This window comes from Venustampulla echinocandica (genome assembly GCF_003357145.1).
Source record: "Venustampulla echinocandica strain BP 5553 chromosome Unknown scaffold_3, whole genome shotgun sequence".
Lineage (NCBI taxonomy): Eukaryota > Fungi > Ascomycota > Leotiomycetes > Helotiales > Pleuroascaceae > Venustampulla > Venustampulla echinocandica.
In genome coordinates, this window is record NW_022474208.1 from 436,403 (window position 1) to 453,751 (window position 17,349).

Here is a 17,349-nt window from a genome sequence, read left to right on the forward strand (position 1 = left end):
CTACAAGGTGAGGTTGCTGTCAACTTGAGGAGCTCCAAATTGGCAGAGGAAGGTCAGCGGTGAGAATAGCAACGCGACAAGAGAAAGGCTTGAAGGAGTCGGCGAGAGCAAAACACCAGGAGCCGTGGATTGAGGATTATTAACCCCGTTATGGCAGACGTGGTGAAGAGAAGAGAAAATGGAAAGGAGGTGGAGAACGACGATTGAGAAAGTTCGCAAATTGCTGTACCGGGGGGGGTCCAACTAGCGCTTCTGGAATCGGAGGCTTAACGAGCAGCGAATAAATAAATACAAGACTTCGTATAAGTTATAAAGCGACAACGGCCGCCGCTATTTATTGATATTCTTATACTTTTATTCGTATTCTTATGCTTATTCTTGTTCTTGTTCCTGTCTATCCTTATTCCTATTCTTATCCTTCTGCTTAGGCTTACTCCTGTCTATCTACGTAGTACTTCACATTCTTATTCTCAATCTTATTTGTACTATTCACCTCCCCCCCTACGCAGCACTTCTACTCGTATCCAACTGACTTATTGCAACCTCCCTGCAGCCTGCAACGCAATCTCTACTTGCGAAAAATAATGCAGCTGCAAATATCGGTGCTCTAGGCTGGTGCCACCTAGAGGCCCGTCTGAGCCTTGTGAATTAATATCGATGCGGCCCCAACTTTATATCTTCAGGGCGTGGTGCTCTCCCCTCCAGCCCATCCTCATATTACCCTTAACCTGCATTACTCCTGCAGCCTCTCCAGTTTATCCGTTTCTCCAACCACGTTTTCCTTGGGGCCGTTGAACGCGGACGCCCGGCCGCAGACGACATCTGCTTTGGCTATCTGGCTAACTGGCTAACGCCCCGACTCTGGCTTCTCGAGTCAGGTCAAGTCAGGTCATGGCAATCCTGCTACCAGTGGACAAGTCTGAACCGTCACATTTACCCCCCTTCCCGGCTTTCAAGGACTGATTACCGGTAGAGTGTGAACTTGCAAATAGAGTGCGAGTACGTAGCACTACGTACAAGCTACAAGTTACAAGATACAACTCTGTCAACTTGTCACCAGGCGGCCAATGCAATGCCAAAGCCTGGACTCAAACGATGGAGCCATGGCTCTTGAAGCCTGCAAATGCAAACTTGACTTCAGACGATGAGCCTCACCCGCCAGCCATACAGCAGCATGTCTAATCCTTACCTCCCGTTTGTGCTGGCTTGGTGTTTCCTGCCGGCAGGTGTTGGGGGCTCTCCTGTTACCAGGTTTGCGTTCTGCGGGTTTTGCGCGTCAGTCAAAGGCTCAGCGTCCAGATATATTACCAGACCCCAGACGCCCAGCGAGAAATACGCACAACCCCTTGGTGGAACTGCAACTCCTGCAACTGCAACTGCAACGCTACAGCGATGCAACCAGAGCTTCCGACGCCTCGAGGACCGGAGCTAACGGCCGTGCAAGCCACGAGTCCTGACTCCTATCAGGTCCTCAAGGCTCCTCAGGGCTCCTCAGGGCTCAATGCTCAAGGCTCACGGAGTCTCGCCCCTTTTACAGGAGCTCTCGGGCCCTGCGCTTCGGCTTGGGTAGTAATCAATTGTCAATGTTCCCTCTGCTCTGCTCCGCTCCCGACCTCCCGCCGACATGGGCTCTTGATGATCAGGGCCTTTGCGGCCAATCGGCCTCCTACCACCGCCTATCACCACGAGCTTGGAGCCTTGGAGGCGACTTTGCGCGGCTTTGGCGGCTTGACGGGCGAGATGGGCGAGACAGGTTAGCGATGCAACGGCGGCAGCAAGGACGTTGAAAGCGAGAAAAGGGTCTCTCCCGCCAAGATCTGTGGTCGCTGTACTCCGTACTACTGAGGGATACGAAATTCCCCGAGCTATGTATCTGATGCCGCACAGCTGGTGGTTGTGTTCAACCTGTGGAATCACGGAGTGTAGTCCTTCGTACCGATCAGTACTTCGTAGTGAGAGCGAGCTTTCTCTCCGACTCTATCTATCACTTCGCATGCGCTCCAATCACCCTCGGCCATCGAGTAGCAGGTGCATACATACAGTACATACGAAGTACAAATTACTCCCTTCAGTCCTGGCCTATCCCACAATTTCCAGCCATGGATCACGAATCCCCTTCTCCGAAGTCCCCTGCACCGTTTCCAAGGCGGCCAAACAGCCAATCGATCTTTCGAGACAAGGACGAAATGCAACCGTCATGCAACCATAAACATAGACACATTTACGAGTACAAAACCACTTCTCACCTCACCAAGTCTTCTCTGTCTACCTTGAACACCCGGCGCGAATCGACCTTTACTCTCCTCCCCTGATGCTTCGTATCTCATCCGATAAGTAGCTTGTTTCAAGAGCTGCACCAAAGCGATGATCATCCTCGCTTCCGGGTGCGCACGAAGGGCACAGGCACAATTCGCTCCTCCGATATAATTCTTCCGAACTCCTGAAGTTCAATTTACCTTGATGTTCAACAAATTGCCCTATTAGCGGCAGCCGGCATATATAGATGACGGAAGATATCCGAACTCCGCCACACTCTACCATGATAGAGACTTCGAGGTTGCTGAAGAAGAAAATTAAGATGGCATCTGGGAGAAGTATTACCCTCATGATACGGGTGAACCCTCTTGGTAGGAGAAGCAAAGGCGAACACCAGCTTCAACTGCGTTGATTCTTTCTTTCTCTCTACTACGTCCTAAGATCGATCCAAGCCAAGAAACGCGTAGGGGCTAGGAGCATCGTCCTGAATATCATCTAAATTTATGAAACTGACATCACACTGCGAGGTCCAGAGTATGGATGAAGTCTATTTTCTTTCCGTACTTTGCTTTCGGATAAAGTAGCTGCCCAGGCTTTTGGCAATATTCAGCGAACCCTGAACCCTATATCACTTGTCGCGCCCCTTTTCCTATTCGGGTCCATAACGACGTTCAAGGCGATCGCTGATCTCAGCAGATCCGTCAGGGGTCATCGGCCCAGCTTTGCTTCAATCTATAAGAATAACTCGTGCATCCCCTTCAAGCATGAAACCGTTCAGCCATCTCGGGTTATGGTCTATTAGGCCTTGCGCTTTCTGTTCAATAAAATATCACGGCCTCCTTTTATTACCCGATGCCATAAATATAACTCTACCTGTCGATGTTCTGACGTAGATAAGCCGAGAATCACTACGTAGCTACTACTCGATACGGGTGTCATGCTGCAAGCAATTTCTACAATCTATTGGACATGGCTCAAAGTCAGACACGTCTTTCCTTTTCATGTTGGTGTATGATAGCAATGTTACGGTTGCCAGTGCCAATAGGCTCAGTCGTGTTTTAGGGTCACACAAAGTGCCGTGCTCGTACAACAAAGCTATATGTATCATCCATATTTATCTATTAAAAAATGGTACCCACCAGAGTGTGTCGGAATTTGTGGAGAATTCAAAATTTTAATACCCTTTGTTACACTACAAGTTGATACGAGCATAAGGTCGATTATAAATAAAAGCTCTATCACGTTATACTTTTTATTTTGCGTTGTATTATAAACTTACTAGTAGGTTGCTATTCTACTATTTCTGACCACCCCCTGGACATGCCTGATGATCAAAACCATCCGTACCTAGTGCGATTGTCTCCCATTTGGCCGGTGATTTCCTTGTCCACTGCTGCAGTAGTTTGAATATATTTAATCATATCTCGTTTTATTAGGACCATAACCTACGATGGGCAATTCCGGGGTCTAGGGTTGTGCTTCTTCTAAGTCCATTGAGCTTGGGAGATTTTTATTTTATTTCGTCTCCCGACGTCTATATCTGCCTCTACTACTCTCAAATTCTTTCAAAGCTCCAAAACTCCGGCGCGTCTAGCCAAACCCGGTATGTTGTCATATGACATTAACCCCCCCGACTTGAACTACACCAAGAGTCCGTTTGGCCTGAGGTAGCACCAACCCTTTGAACCACACAGGGAAAAATTTCACATCCAACTTAAAACTATCTGTGCCTCTTCTCCTTCAGCGTCACTTTTTCTCTAGCGCCCCGATTCAAATATTATTTTCCTTCGTTGCTTGAAAACCGGACTATATAAAATACCCATTCTCTGGAGCTGCCAAACAGGCGCCGGTCTGGTTATCTTCTATGTTATACTATCACTAAAAACGAGAAACGTGCCGGAGCGGCAGAGGCGAGGTGGCCAAGTGCAAAGGCCGTAAAAGAAGTAAAAATACAACATTTCTGCACACTCTAGAAGCAAGGGTCTAAGCTGGTATCGAATGCTAATATTTATTGCTTAATTTTGTTTTCGTCCTTATTGATCCTCCCAGACCAGAGAGCCTTATTTCAGGCGGAAACCTACCTACGACCTAGGCAATTGTAGTTATTTTATCCCGGAAACTAAACTCGACTTCCTTGTCGATTTCTGTCCTAAGTATTTCCTAAATATATTAGAGATTGCGGACCTTGCATACAGAATCCATAGGTTTCTAGCCTTAAAAGCTCCAGTCCATGGACTTTTGGAAAATACCCCTTTTTGTTCACTTTGCAATCGGACATAGGTATCACTGTATCAGCCACTTAGGAATTGTTCCTGTAACTGGCAGTCCGCTTCACCCGTAATTTGGATCGGGTCGCCACATAGGTTGACCACGCTCTTGTGGTGTACTATAAGGTGTGTACTATAAGGAGCAAGTCACTCGACAACCATCATACAGATAGCCATCTAATAAATTCTAGGCTCTCTTGGTTCTATTAAGCGTACTTTCCCCTAGGAGCTTTATCAATTTACCACCCTAGTAGCATCCAATCCAATCGTTAAAATTACATTTAATCAGAAATCTAATAGGGTGGCAAGACCCTTATAGAGGGGGTTGTGGGAGAATAGACCTCAAACATTCTCACGAGCATCCCTTGAAGTGGCTCGAACACTGTCGTCTCGTCTCGACTACAATCTCTAAAACGAGACCATTTGCAGCACCCACGGGGTAGCACTTTGCGGCCGTACCATACAATGGATATATAAAGTAAACGACTACGCCCCGCAGGCTACAAATAGCGGTGGCCATTCTTAACTAAATTGCTTCTGGATACTAAGGCATTCAAACTGACTCTCTTAGCTACCACTGCCTATGGTATATATCTCTTGTCAAACCTCCGAATTTATGGACCACTGAGGGGTAACAAAATTACCGGGGAGCTCTTACGAGGGAGTACGTACCCTGTGTGACTTCCACCCCAACTTTCCAATAAGCTATTGGTTCAGGACAACTGAAGCTTTGAAATACTTCTGGTATCGGAGCAAATCAAACGACCCCTCTTCGAGGTCTTTGCTATTGGCTTCTCCAGCCCAGCAGAACGTTCGGCATCCACGCAACAGTTCTCCATCCTCTAGTTCAATATCACAGAAGCACCAAGTATATGCTCCAGTCTCGTACTCCTGCAAACGCAAGAAATGAGATTCTAAATCGACTTTCCATACTGTGCCGGATATATCTCCTTCGTTATTGGGTATAATTGTAGGATAAATGCCCCACATCTTCATTGAAAATCCCTTTATTACTCCTTTCGCAACGGTAGGGGTATCCTGAAGACTAAGCACTGACTGGAGAACCTCAGAGTCCATGAGGGAACCGTAGAAGAACATGAAGCATGGCGTGAAGGGGTTGACTAGCTTTAGGAACTTCGTACCCATCGCGGCTACATAAATCTCCTTCGATATCATTGGCCTCGGATTGGGAAGAGGAAAACGGGCCGGAGGAAGAGGAGGAAGAAGGGGAGGAGGTAGAGGAGGAGGCGGTGGGACAGGAGTCGGCGATGAGATATCCATAGTCATGAAATATCGTGTCTGATAATATAGATGGGTTGGAGGTGAGTAATTCCACGGTGGCTGTGGTTACAAATCTTTGGTCGGGCCCCTTGCCTTGCAAGATAGAAGGAGCCAACGTCAAATGCGCCTAGCACGTCGTCCGTCTTTCTTAGTAGCCGGCGAGCATAGCCCAGCCTCTCGTCGACGGTATTTACACGGCACATTCGTCAATGATAGCCATTCCGACAGATATCGAGGGCGCTAGGAAGCTTCTAGGGATTGCTGTAAAGAACAAATATCATCTGATGCCAATGGAGAAGATTGCAGAGACCGAGGCGGCTTTGAAGAGAAATGCAGCCGTGGATGAGGTGTGAGGTATGAATGCAGGCCCATAGATTTGGTCTGGATTGGGATGACAAATTCCGAGACCAACAGAGCTCACGATTCACGATTCACGAAGCGCGTCCAAACCAGGTATGTAAAGGTATGTAGTCGACGTGTTAAACGTGAATATTACAAGTTAGAGAAACCGGGTACAATAGCGCTGCGGGAGCTTTCCGGTGCATGTATCGGGCGTGGGTCCAGCCACACTCCTACTGTAGGTGCTATATTTAGGTCTGCCCTACAGAGGATCCAGACTCCAGACTCCAGACTCCAGACTACATCGGATTTTCGAAATCGACTTTGTTGTCAGCTGTCTATTGCTATTGAGGGCGTGCAGAAGAGTGCACCCCACTCGCGGGCTCGGGATAATGTGTGGACACCAACCACATTTACCCAGCATTAGACGGCTTAGGAAATTCCGGTTGGGCAAAGCATATGAACCTTTCATTGCTAAGACAACGTACCTTCTGAGGGCTAGACACTTGTTACAAACGGCGAAGCACCAACTTCCAAACACAGCCCTGGAAGCTTCTGAAAGTTTTCTGTCCCTCATCCGATCTGTGATCAAACTCACCTTCACAAAGTAACTCAGATCTTCGCAGAGAATAATTCACATCAAGGAGCCAGAGTTCGCGAACATGAACTCGATCACGAAGTTCACCGCGATCAACAACCCTAGGCCGCAAAACAGGTTGACTTGGAAAGTCCAGAACTCTAGTAACTTTTCCCCGCCGAGGGTGGCATTCGACCCTACGACGAGCGAGAGAGGCCAGCGTGCCCCTGTGCCTTGCCATTTGGTGGGTTCACAGAGATGGGCATATAACGGCGAATCACAAATTTGGTATTGGCCGGATTCATGATCCACCTTTGTCACCCCGTCTGAGAATTTGGCATACTGAGCAAACCTCTCGAACATTCCCAGTGCTGGCTAGTAGGTCCAAGTTTGGCGGGAAAGAGCCTTCATAATATACTGGTATGTAAAATTAGACTAGGATTCCTAGAAATTGAAACAAAGCGCTAACAAATATACTTCAACGTGTTTACCAACACCGAATCAAAGACCTTCTCTTAAGCATTGAATTTTCTTCGGCGTCGCATCTTCACTGGCCAATTATATGGTATTGACGTGAAATACGTCTCAAAAGTCCAAACCTGACCCTTTGTCACTTGTTCCCACTCATAATCCCTTATCAACAGTGCCGTGGTCTTGAGTATCTCCATGTGGGCAAGGCTTCTCCCCGGGCAGCTGCCGTACCCAGTACCAAATGCAATCATGTATTTCTCCATCTGAATCGCACGATCTTTGTCACCGAGCCACCTTTGAGCATTGTAACTTTCGGCGTCACTACCGAATACCGACTGTTGCCGATGAATTACCCATGGGCTGACGGAGAGGATCACACCAGGAGCGAAGTATCTCCCGCATACTGTCACGCCATCTGGAGACGGAGATACCCGAGGGAGGTTGAATCCGACAGGTGTATGGATGCGATAACTTTCCTTGATACAGGCCGAAAGAACGGGTAGTTCTCGTGTCTCCTCGTATGACGGTATGGGTGAGAGACTGGCATTGTCAATCTCCTCGCGTACGAGCTTCAAGCTTTCAGTATCCCGGAGAAGATAGTAGCAGAAAGCTTGGAGAATGCAGCTGACGGTATCGGCGCCCGCGCCCATCTTGAAAATATCTACGTCAGCGCTACCCTATTCGGAAAAGGAGTTGAACAATCTTTATGAACTGTCCGGTGACTGATTATCTGGGTGGCTTTGCACGTCTCACAGCTTGGGAACCTTGGCCGGCGAAAGGAAATCTGAACAGAATACGTACATTGGCCACAGCTGCCGCAAGAATTTCCTTCTCGTCCATTCGGTCAGGATGATTTCTATACTGCTGCTGCCACAACTCAATCATGTCATTTCTTGTTTCAACGCTCTCCGACCGTTTCTTGACAGCTGCCATGGAGGTGTCAAAGACATGCATTGAAGGCTGCAAGTTGAAATGCCCAATCAATGGATTCGCGAGGAGGTAGTCATGAGCCCAACTGAAATGGCCAATCAAAGCGATGTAAAGTCGCAATTTGTATTGGTTGGAGATGGAGTTGCCAATATCATGGCCAGCTTCGAGAAAACCGAAGGACTTTGAGAAGGTTGATTCTCCCACCACGTCGAAAGCGAGATAGTTGACCCATTTGTCTAGCTCAATACTGCTACCACTGGCCACTCTTCGGTCAAGCTGGGTTTGAAACAGCCCAAGTGCCTTGTCGATGTAGGGCTCTCCTTTGATCACGTTCGAAAGCGAGTATCCAGCAGCAACGTTCCTCGTCCTCCGGTTCATCTCTTTGTAGCTGGTCTCCGACATAGTGTTCTCATATCGGGAGTCAGGCATGCTGAACACTTTATACCAGTTGGCCTTTGGAACCCATTAGTTCGTGGTCCAACAAGAACTTATCAGGAGACAGACTTTGTCCATCTGGCTTTGCAAGACTTCCCGAACGGCCGCTGGGTCGCTAATGCTGACCTCCTTATGGGAAAGTCGTACGAATTTTCCTGCAAGTTGTCGGGTCAATCCCGTAGCCATCTCTCTCATCTAATGGAGTGTTAAGTACCATGTTTCTGGTGCTGGCTAATCACCGCTGCCTCGGTATGGCATTTTATGATGTGCCATAGTTGCCAGATGACCGAGAACGAGGCGAAGAATGGGCCGGGGATGTCGCTCAGGGGCGAATAGTACCGTCGACGGACGGCTGCCCCCAAGAAAACGATCAAGATGGTCGCTGCCGTGGCCTTGGGGATATCAATGCGCCCAAGCAGCTCTCCTCCCATGGAGAGAAGCGAGGAATAAGATATCATATTGCCAAGCCCTGTCCAGCCGAGGAAAAGCAAGCTGGAGACACGAGGAAAGTGATGAATGCACTTTCTGGAGTGAGTGGGGACAGGGCTTCTAAAATGCAGCTTCATCCCCCTTGTCGCTGCCCTTGGCCTTACTTCGTACAGCACAGTAGCATGGACGCTACTCTGTGCTTTCGCACTTGGCTCCCTACTAGCCACCGCCCTGCTACGACCCTACGAGTAAGAATAAACGTTTACCGCACTCTCGTCCGCCCATGCAGCGGTGGCTCGGCAATCGGGATGCTTCCGCTGCAGAAATCGCCCGGTGCGACCCAATGGCAGGCCAGCCTGGCTGGCAGAGCTGGTAGAGCTGGTACTTCGCAAGACTGGTGCTCTAGCCTATTGGCCCCAGAGCCTGTATTCCGTAGGAAAGCCATGCCACAACTTCGTGCTCTGTATGCTGACTGGTGCATATGGTAGTGAGTAGTGCTATAGCTGGATCGGCCTTGCTCCCTGCGCTGTATAGGTGGTCTGGCTGACTTGCTTGCCACCGTGCCACGCTGCCACCCCGCAATGCAATGCAATGCTGCCAATTTGCCAAAATATGGTGGTCTGCAAGCTTGCAAAGCAGAACGCGGTCCCTCAATCAATAGTCTTGTACTCGTATCAAGCCGCAAAGAAACAGCGCCCGCAAAGCACGGTCGCTAGCGGGGTCAAAGTAACGACGCCGGATGCGAGCCGCGGGCATGCGACATATCCAATAGCAACGGGCTGTGTGGCTTATATCCCGAAGTGTTCCAACTTTCAACACCAAGATATAGTAAAGCTGTGCACGAGCCATTATTGCAGGATCAAGAGGAATTCTCCGGCCAGCTAAGTATTCCGTCTGAACAACCCGATGTCATCGCCAACCGAGAATGCCATGAGTTCCCTGCGCGGAGCACCAGAGGGTGATGGGCCTGATGCCGTGGGAACAGCAACAGCAACAGCAACAACAACAACAACAGCAACAGCAACAACAACAGCAACAGCAACAACAACAGCAACAGTCGACAGCCCTCCCACGGAGGAAGCAACAGCACATCAAGGAAGCGGGGAGCAGGAGGCGACTCATGAGGACGAGGGAATAATCGAAGTAGAGGATGAGGTACACTTCATGGACTTCCACCCTTCATTATCTTGACGACTTATTGATGCGTGGTAGGGTAATGATAGTGGTTATGATACCGTAACTGGCCCAACCGCCTTCGCGCAAACATAGTATGAATGCTAAGATAGAAAAGACCGGTACGTCTTGTCAGACATCGTTGAACTCATCTGTGTTTTTGTTCAACCATGAACATGGCCACCGATATCATCGCAAAACGGACGCACTCCTACCGTAAGCACCCCCTATGGGACCCTTTACTTGCCCCGAATGCGCGGGCTATTGCCTCACGTTGACTAGGGAATTTTCAATGTTGACTTCTATCAAGAAATGATGAAAAGGAACAAGAGCGCCTCGATTTGCAACATGAAATCTTCCGGTTGTTGCTGGAGGGGGAGCTTTGCAGTACCCCAATCGAAGAAACTGGTTGGAAGATCCTAGATATTGGGACCGGGACTGGAATCTGGCCGATTGATGTTGGGGACGCGCATCCATCGGCGACTATCTTCGGGATTGACGAGTCTCCTATCCAACCGACTGTGAGCAAATCTAGCCAGTATTTCCTATCCAAACAAATTGCCTGCCACTTGAATAGACAAGACGTCATTCATGGCATAACAGAATATCTTGGAGCCCTTAGAAGAATGCCTTATTAACTTCACTCTGCTTTGAGCCGAGGAAAACTAACTTCCTACTCTCATAGTGGGTGCCCCCGAATGTTCAGTTCGAGATCGACGATGTTAACAAGCCATGGCTCCAAAAGCCCAACTCCATCGACTTTGTGCATGTCCGGACAATGGCTGGTTGTATCGCTGACTGGCCAACGATGCTGCGAGAAGCCTACAAAGTACTGAAGCCTGGCGGTCGCATCGAAGTCGCCGACATTGTGTGGAACTTCGACTGCCAAGATGGCTCTCTTCTCCCAGATTCCAAGGCAAAGTACTGGGCAGATACCTTCCATGTCCTAGCACAATCCCATTTCCACGTTGATTTTGCACCTTCCCCCAGTATGGCGGGTTGGCTAGCGGACGCCGGGTTTGAAGTCGAAGATCCTTTGATCAAGGTGGTACCAGTCGGTCCGTGGCCGAAGAACCGCAAGCTCAAGGAGATAGGTCACTATTTTTTGGCTCAGATGCTTGAGGGTGGCATGGAGAATTACTCGATGATGTTGTTTACAAAGGCTGGGTGGGACCCAATTGAGGTCCACGCCCTCCTTGGGCATGTTAGGAAAGAGATTACGAATCCTGCGATCCATGCTTTCACTAGAGCGTATGTCTAGCACCTCGCAATAACCCTCCCCTCCCCTCCCCAAGCTGCTATAGCAAAGAACTGACTCCTATGTTCTAGGTGGTTTCTTAGGGGAACCAAACCGATGCCAGGAGGCACATGAGGTAAAGTCAGTCAGGTAGAATACGAGGTGAACGAATATATGAACAACATTTTGTTATGTGATAAAATAATGGCAGTGGGTTGCTCTGCTTCTCCCATTTCAAACGCTAGCGAAAGCTGAAGACAGGAAATACTATAATATAAATTCATGTTTCTCGTCCGCTGAACTTTCAATTGAACCTCCTATTCGGGTAGACGAATGACGCGGAGTGTCAGGGGTTGAGCCTGTCTCAAGTTCTGCACCCCTCTGGTAGAAATGAAATATCACTTCCTCTATGAAGGCAAAGGCTTGATATAGGTGATGTTGGTAGTATGGTTTTGGCCGTAAATCTTGGTTTCTAAAGAGTGTTTCTCGATAGTAAGTCGAGAACTGCTTTCTGCTTCTGTCTTCTACCTATTTTGTACTTACAGAGGAGCTGCCGAAGAATTACCGAGATGCACGTGACATATCCGGATCTAGGTACCTAGCTGGTGCTGGGATGTTCGCCGTAGAATCTAGCACACCAAATACACGGAATACACAAACACCTTCAGCAACACCACGACCACGACCACGACCACCTTATTACATCACAACAGCATCAACGCTACAACACCAATGACTGACATGGCAATGGTTCTTGCGGGTACGCAGTGTCTCTTTATTGTTTTGCTATAGGTTTCATGGTGATCGATGGAATGGGACCGTAATCGCTGCCGCGGCCAGCACGACAACCTACGACGTCGCAGAAATTGCGACCATCATCTTACCAGCAATATCCCAGGCGGAAGAGTACCGTTCACCTTCACATGGCTCGCATAGCTCCCATCGCGCGGAAATGATTTGTTACAAGAGATGGAGTCCAAATAGCTGTGGGACGTTGTGGAGGATTGCCCATCTGCATCCCTCGCTCCTCTATCCATCCACCGGTGTGCTCGTATGATGCCTGCTTGTCACCACCGCCCTCATCAAACAGCGCTCCTCAGGTTCGGATTCATCGTCGAATAATATATATTGCGCTTGGGTGTTGGCAATTTCTGTTATTCCAGTCTTCAAAGACTGACTATCGCCGGTTTTCCTGGCTTCTTGGTTCTTGGTCATGGCAGGTTGTTGGGCTGTTTGCCTGTTGCCACTGATGTTTGGGGACGGAGACTTGCTGGGAGGGCGGCTTTCTCTCACCTTACCCAGAGTCCTGGATCGAGATGTATGAATGTGCCATACAAGTTGACCTGCTTGAATACTTAATTCGACGATGTATGGGCATGGGCTGCTGGGACCCCCTCCCCAACCAATACCAGCTCTGGTACAAACCCTCAGATCCAGTGGGATTTTAAGGGATCCCTTGCCTCTTGAGAACGAGAATAGGATTTGAAGATGCTCCCTCCTGGATGTACCGCGAATACAACCGAGACTCACTTTACCTTGGAGGCATGCGGCCGGTCCTGGGAATTTTTGCTGCCAACCAGTCTCTACTGTGTGATTTCTGATCAAATATTCAAACCCGTCAGGATCTCCCGATGGCAGAATATGAGGGCTACATCAACTCGATAAACTCTTTGAGCCACAAGTTTATTACCCGCTCGGCGTCACTTCAAAGGATATATGGTATCATGGAGGAGGACTACATGGACGTCAATACCAGCACATCAATTGCGAGGGCTTGAATGGAGCGTTGGCAGGCTTCCATTCCTAAGTATCGCCTACGATGTCATCTGGGAGCAGCTGGACCTCGTTAGCTTGGAACATTGCTGCCTGTATCCGTCGGCCACCGCCGCGTGGATGCCGCAGACGATACAGTTGAAGAGGGGGTTTGGTGTTGGACTGTTTTCTCGGTCTTGTCTTGAAATGCCCTGCGCTATTTGCGCGTCGTAGATAACCTGCGTACTTGTGTGACTTGAATGTGTAATAATACGCATCTCCAAGAGGCGTCGGAAGAAGGACAGCAACGCAAGAGGCTCGGCGCAGTCTCTGGACTCTGGAGCAGCGCAAAGATGCGACGGGGGTCCTTTTTCGCGCACCAAAAGGCTCCCTCCTCTACATGCGACTCGGATCTAACAGTAAGTTTTCACCTGCACGGGCAAAAGGCGAGCACATACGACTCTCTCAAGTCTCTTGTTATTTTACATCTGATATTTGATATCGTATATCGCGGTGGATGTCATCTTCTCACGCCAACCTGGCAGCCAGAGCGCGGAGCGCGGAGGACGAGAGCGAGGGTTTCGAGTCCAGATTTGCCGCTAGACCCAGAATGGGCGAACGACATTTTAGCTCTCCTCACTCTGCCAGAGAGGCCAAACCACGACCACCACGACTACGACCACTACCTCTACCACCACCTCCTCTTCCACAGTATTCTCCCGGACGAGCCCGGTATGTCGCAATGAAAGACAGCTGGAGCCACGGTGACGACCGCAGAGACCGAGGTAGAGTCGATCGAGGAGTCACACGGCCCAGGCGATCGCGATCACCTACATCGCGGCGCCACGAGAGCGAAAGGGAACCCAACGGGCGAGACCGCAGCCCGGTGAAGGCGAGAGCTATCTCGAACCATCACGGAAGACCGCACGAGCCTGAACGCAGACGGAGGACATCTCAATCACCAAGACGAGACTCGGGGGAAGCAGTACGTGAAAGGAACAGAGGCCGCGAGTTGCTGGACACGCAAGGCTCGGACAAACCAAAACGTAGTAGTACCCACCACTCGCCATCATCAAGCAAAAGGCGCAAATCTCGAACTCCTTCCCCATCTCGAAGCCACCACAAAAAGTCAAGAAGGGATATTTCTCGCAGTCCATCGCGTTCGGAGCGAGCGTTATTGCGGCCCGAGAAACGGAGACGAACACTCTCTCCTCTTCCCCCTCGCAAACGATCAACTGAACGCAAACCTTCAGATATTCGGTCGGAGGGGAGGTCTAAGCACCATCGGGATTCTACAGAATTTGACAGGCGCGGGCGGTCTCCAAGCCCAAAACTCGATAGACGCGAGAGGTACGATAGGCAAGAGAAGCACCGGGGCGACAGGCACGAGCGCCGCGATAGGCACGATAAACTCGAAAAGGAGGGATTTTCTCACCGTACCTCTGCACCACACCACGATAGTGGCTTGAGAGGTAACAAATCTCCTGTAGAACACTCCCAGAGAATCCGTGAGCGATCCCCGCTCGAGCGGCCAAAGGAGAAGGACCGCAAGAAAGACCAGTCCCCGCAAGCTGGCCGTCCATCTCTCGACGTTGATCGCTACGAACCACCAAAGCGCACCCGCCAGCAATCCCCACGAGCACCCAGAAGTCCCAAAGTCCCTCGAGGTCATTCCCCGAGTAGGGAAAGAAGAGATAAGCCACCCCGCGACGAGTATCGTCCGGCCAAGCCCCACCACAAAGGGGACAGGCCTTCGCCATCAGCTGCTTCGGGTGCAAATAATATTGAAATAACGGCGACAAGACGTTCATCAACTGCATCGGTGTCTAATAGTACCGAGGTAAAGCCTGAAAAGATGGCCGACAGAGGCTACTATGGCAGCCAGCACGGCTATAACCCACATCAACAGATGCAGGCTGCATTCCCATTGAAACCTCAATATAACCAAGGGCCTCCTATCGATCCGAGGCAGTATTCGCAGTCTCCACAGCACCATATGACGCCGAATTCATATCAGGGGTCGCCTCAAGCCCACTCCCCCTATTCCGCAGGAAGAGGCGGCTGGAATCAACAGTACTCTCCTCCACAGTAAGCTACCAACCCCTCAAAGACTTATGGAAGCTAACATATCTCAGCCAATATCCCCAGAACTATCAACAGCACCAGCAGCCCAACCTTCCTGCACACGGTGGCCCACAAAACCATTACTATAATAATCATTCTCATTCACCCCCTTACCAACCTGGGCCGCCTGCGCCACTTAACCACTCATACCAACAAAACTTCCGGGGTAACCAACGAGGTTTCCGAGGAGGTTACTATAATCACCGTGGTGGACGGGGTGATCGTGGTGGGCGTGGTGGCCACTTTCAAAATCTCCATTGGAATGCCAGTGGTGCAACTGGAGGAGCTGGTCGTGGGCAACATATCAATTCCGGCAATGCTACGCCCCAACGTACCTCTCCACAACAACAATATCCACCGCCTTCAGGATCTCGTGAAACTCCTTCCCAGAACAATCCCCCGCCGGAGGAAGAAGAGGACGCCGAGGACCTTTTCCGGCCATCCAAGGAATTGCAGGTTGAAGAGAAAGATACTGGAAAGAAGAACGATGACGAGCAGATGCCACCTCCTAGTAAACAAACTCCAACAGGACCACAGAGCCAGCAGTCGTCCTCGAAGTTTAGTTTTGCATTTAAAGCCTCATCCAAGGCCCCAACCACGCCAAAACCCGAGATATCACAAATCCTAAATGCAGCGCCAGTACGAAAACCAGTTCAGACCAGCCCTGTGCGTCCTCGGATACCGCCATCTCGGGTGTTAGCGAAAGAGCCGGTATCGAACAGGCGCGCCGATTTCCGTGAGCCCCCTGCACCGACAACGCGGAAGGTTAAGAAGATTATGAAGCGGCCAAAAGCAAGGCCGCAGCTTTCTGATGAATTCAAGAAATCCGACTCCGTGTATTACAGGAAACCGGGTAACGAGTCCGTGGTTGGTTCTGGGACGTACGGGAAGGTCTTCAAAGCTCTACATGTCTACACGAAAGATCTAGTGGCCTTGAAGAAGATACGCATGGAGGGCGAACGAGACGGATTTCCAGTAACTGCAGTACGAGAGATCAAATTGCTCCAGTCGTTGAAGCATGAGAACATCGTGAATCTGCATGAGGTCATGGTCGAAAAGAACGACTGCTTTATGGTCTTCGAATATCTCTCCCACGATCTTACTGGCCTTCTTAATCACCCAACGTTCAAGTTAGAGCCTGCTCACAAGAAGCATCTAGCAAAACAGCTTTTTGAAGGCCTTGATTATCTTCACCGACGTGGCGTTCTTCATCGAGATATTAAAGCTGCCAATATCCTCGTCAGCAACACCGGGCAGTTGAAGCTCGCAGACTTTGGCCTTGCGCGCTTTTATGCCAAACGACGACAGCTTGATTATACAAATCGAGTGATCACCATATGGTATCGATCCCCAGAACTCCTTCTCGGCGAGACACAATACGGCCCTGCGGTCGACATTTGGAGTGCCGCTTGCGTCCTGGTCGAGATCTTCACCCGACATGCCATCTTCCCTGGCGATGGAGGTGAAATCAGCCAACTGGAGAAAATATATGCTATCCTTGGAACTCCTAATAAAGTTGACTGGCCTGGTCTCGTGGACATGGCATGGTTTGAGCTGCTAAGGCCATCAGCAAGACGACCGAATATTTTTGCTGAGAAGTACAAAGAACGCGTCACACCTGCTGCATACGAACTCTTGGAAGCCATGTTCCTATACGACCCATCTAAACGGCCCTCTGCTGGTGATGTCCTTGAGCATCCATACTTCACTACGGAGGAACCGAAACCTCGACAAGTGACAGAGTAAGCTTTTCCACCACTCTTTCGCAATATGCAACAACTAACCACCTCGAACAGACTTGCGAAATTAGAAGGCGACTGGCACGAGTTCGAGTCCAAAGCGCTTCGGAAGGAGAACGAACGGAAAGATAAAGAAGCGCGCAGACAATCCCAGAAGGAATCATCCCTCAAAGCGGAGAAGGAGAAGAAGCGGGCCCCTGAAGGAGAGGCTGCTGATCGAGAAGCTAAGCGTGTGCAGATGGCACCACCTAGTCTACCTATCTCGAAGCAAGCCGAGGGATAGTCTGCTATGTGTATAACCATCTTTGAGTCTTAAGCCTGCTACGCTCATGGGGTTTC

The 17,349-nt window shown here is 49.8% G+C and overlaps 5 protein-coding genes across 5 annotated transcripts; 3 read left to right on the forward strand and 2 right to left on the reverse strand.

Moving 5' to 3' along the window:
• Window positions 1-1,392: 1,392 nt before the first annotated feature.
• BP5553_05768 (uncharacterized protein) lies at window positions 1,393-1,758 on the forward strand (the record flags this gene model as incomplete). The annotated part of the gene is made up of 1 exon (XM_032014391.1): window positions 1,393-1,758. The coding sequence occupies one exon, from the start codon at window positions 1,393-1,395 to the stop codon at window positions 1,756-1,758; it is 366 nt and encodes a 121-aa protein (XP_031869072.1).
• Window positions 1,759-5,228: 3,470 nt separating this feature from the next.
• On the reverse strand, window positions 5,229-5,669 carry BP5553_05769 (Uncharacterized protein; the record flags this gene model as incomplete). The annotated part of the gene is made up of 1 exon (XM_032014392.1): window positions 5,229-5,669. One exon carries the CDS (start codon window positions 5,667-5,669, stop codon window positions 5,229-5,231), a length of 441 nt encoding a protein of 146 aa, XP_031869073.1.
• A 1,566-nt stretch (window positions 5,670-7,235) lies between these two features.
• Window positions 7,236-8,987, reverse strand: BP5553_05770 (Uncharacterized protein; the record flags this gene model as incomplete). The annotated part of the gene is made up of 4 exons (XM_032014393.1): window positions 7,236-7,868; window positions 7,993-8,574; window positions 8,626-8,751; window positions 8,796-8,987. The coding sequence occupies 4 exons, from the start codon at window positions 8,985-8,987 to the stop codon at window positions 7,236-7,238; spliced, it is 1,533 nt and encodes a 510-aa protein (XP_031869074.1).
• A 904-nt stretch (window positions 8,988-9,891) lies between these two features.
• Window positions 9,892-11,530, forward strand: BP5553_05771 (Uncharacterized protein; the record flags this gene model as incomplete). The annotated part of the gene is made up of 6 exons (XM_032014394.1): window positions 9,892-10,140; window positions 10,198-10,221; window positions 10,277-10,374; window positions 10,469-10,679; window positions 10,844-11,409; window positions 11,488-11,530. The coding sequence occupies 6 exons, from the start codon at window positions 9,892-9,894 to the stop codon at window positions 11,528-11,530; spliced, it is 1,191 nt and encodes a 396-aa protein (XP_031869075.1).
• Window positions 11,531-13,664: 2,134 nt separating this feature from the next.
• On the forward strand, window positions 13,665-17,293 carry BP5553_05772 (uncharacterized protein; the record flags this gene model as incomplete). Its single annotated transcript, XM_032014395.1, has 3 exons — window positions 13,665-15,235; window positions 15,283-17,013; window positions 17,068-17,293. 3 exons carry the CDS (start codon window positions 13,665-13,667, stop codon window positions 17,291-17,293), a joined length of 3,528 nt encoding a protein of 1,175 aa, XP_031869076.1.
• Window positions 17,294-17,349: the final 56 nt, after the last annotated feature.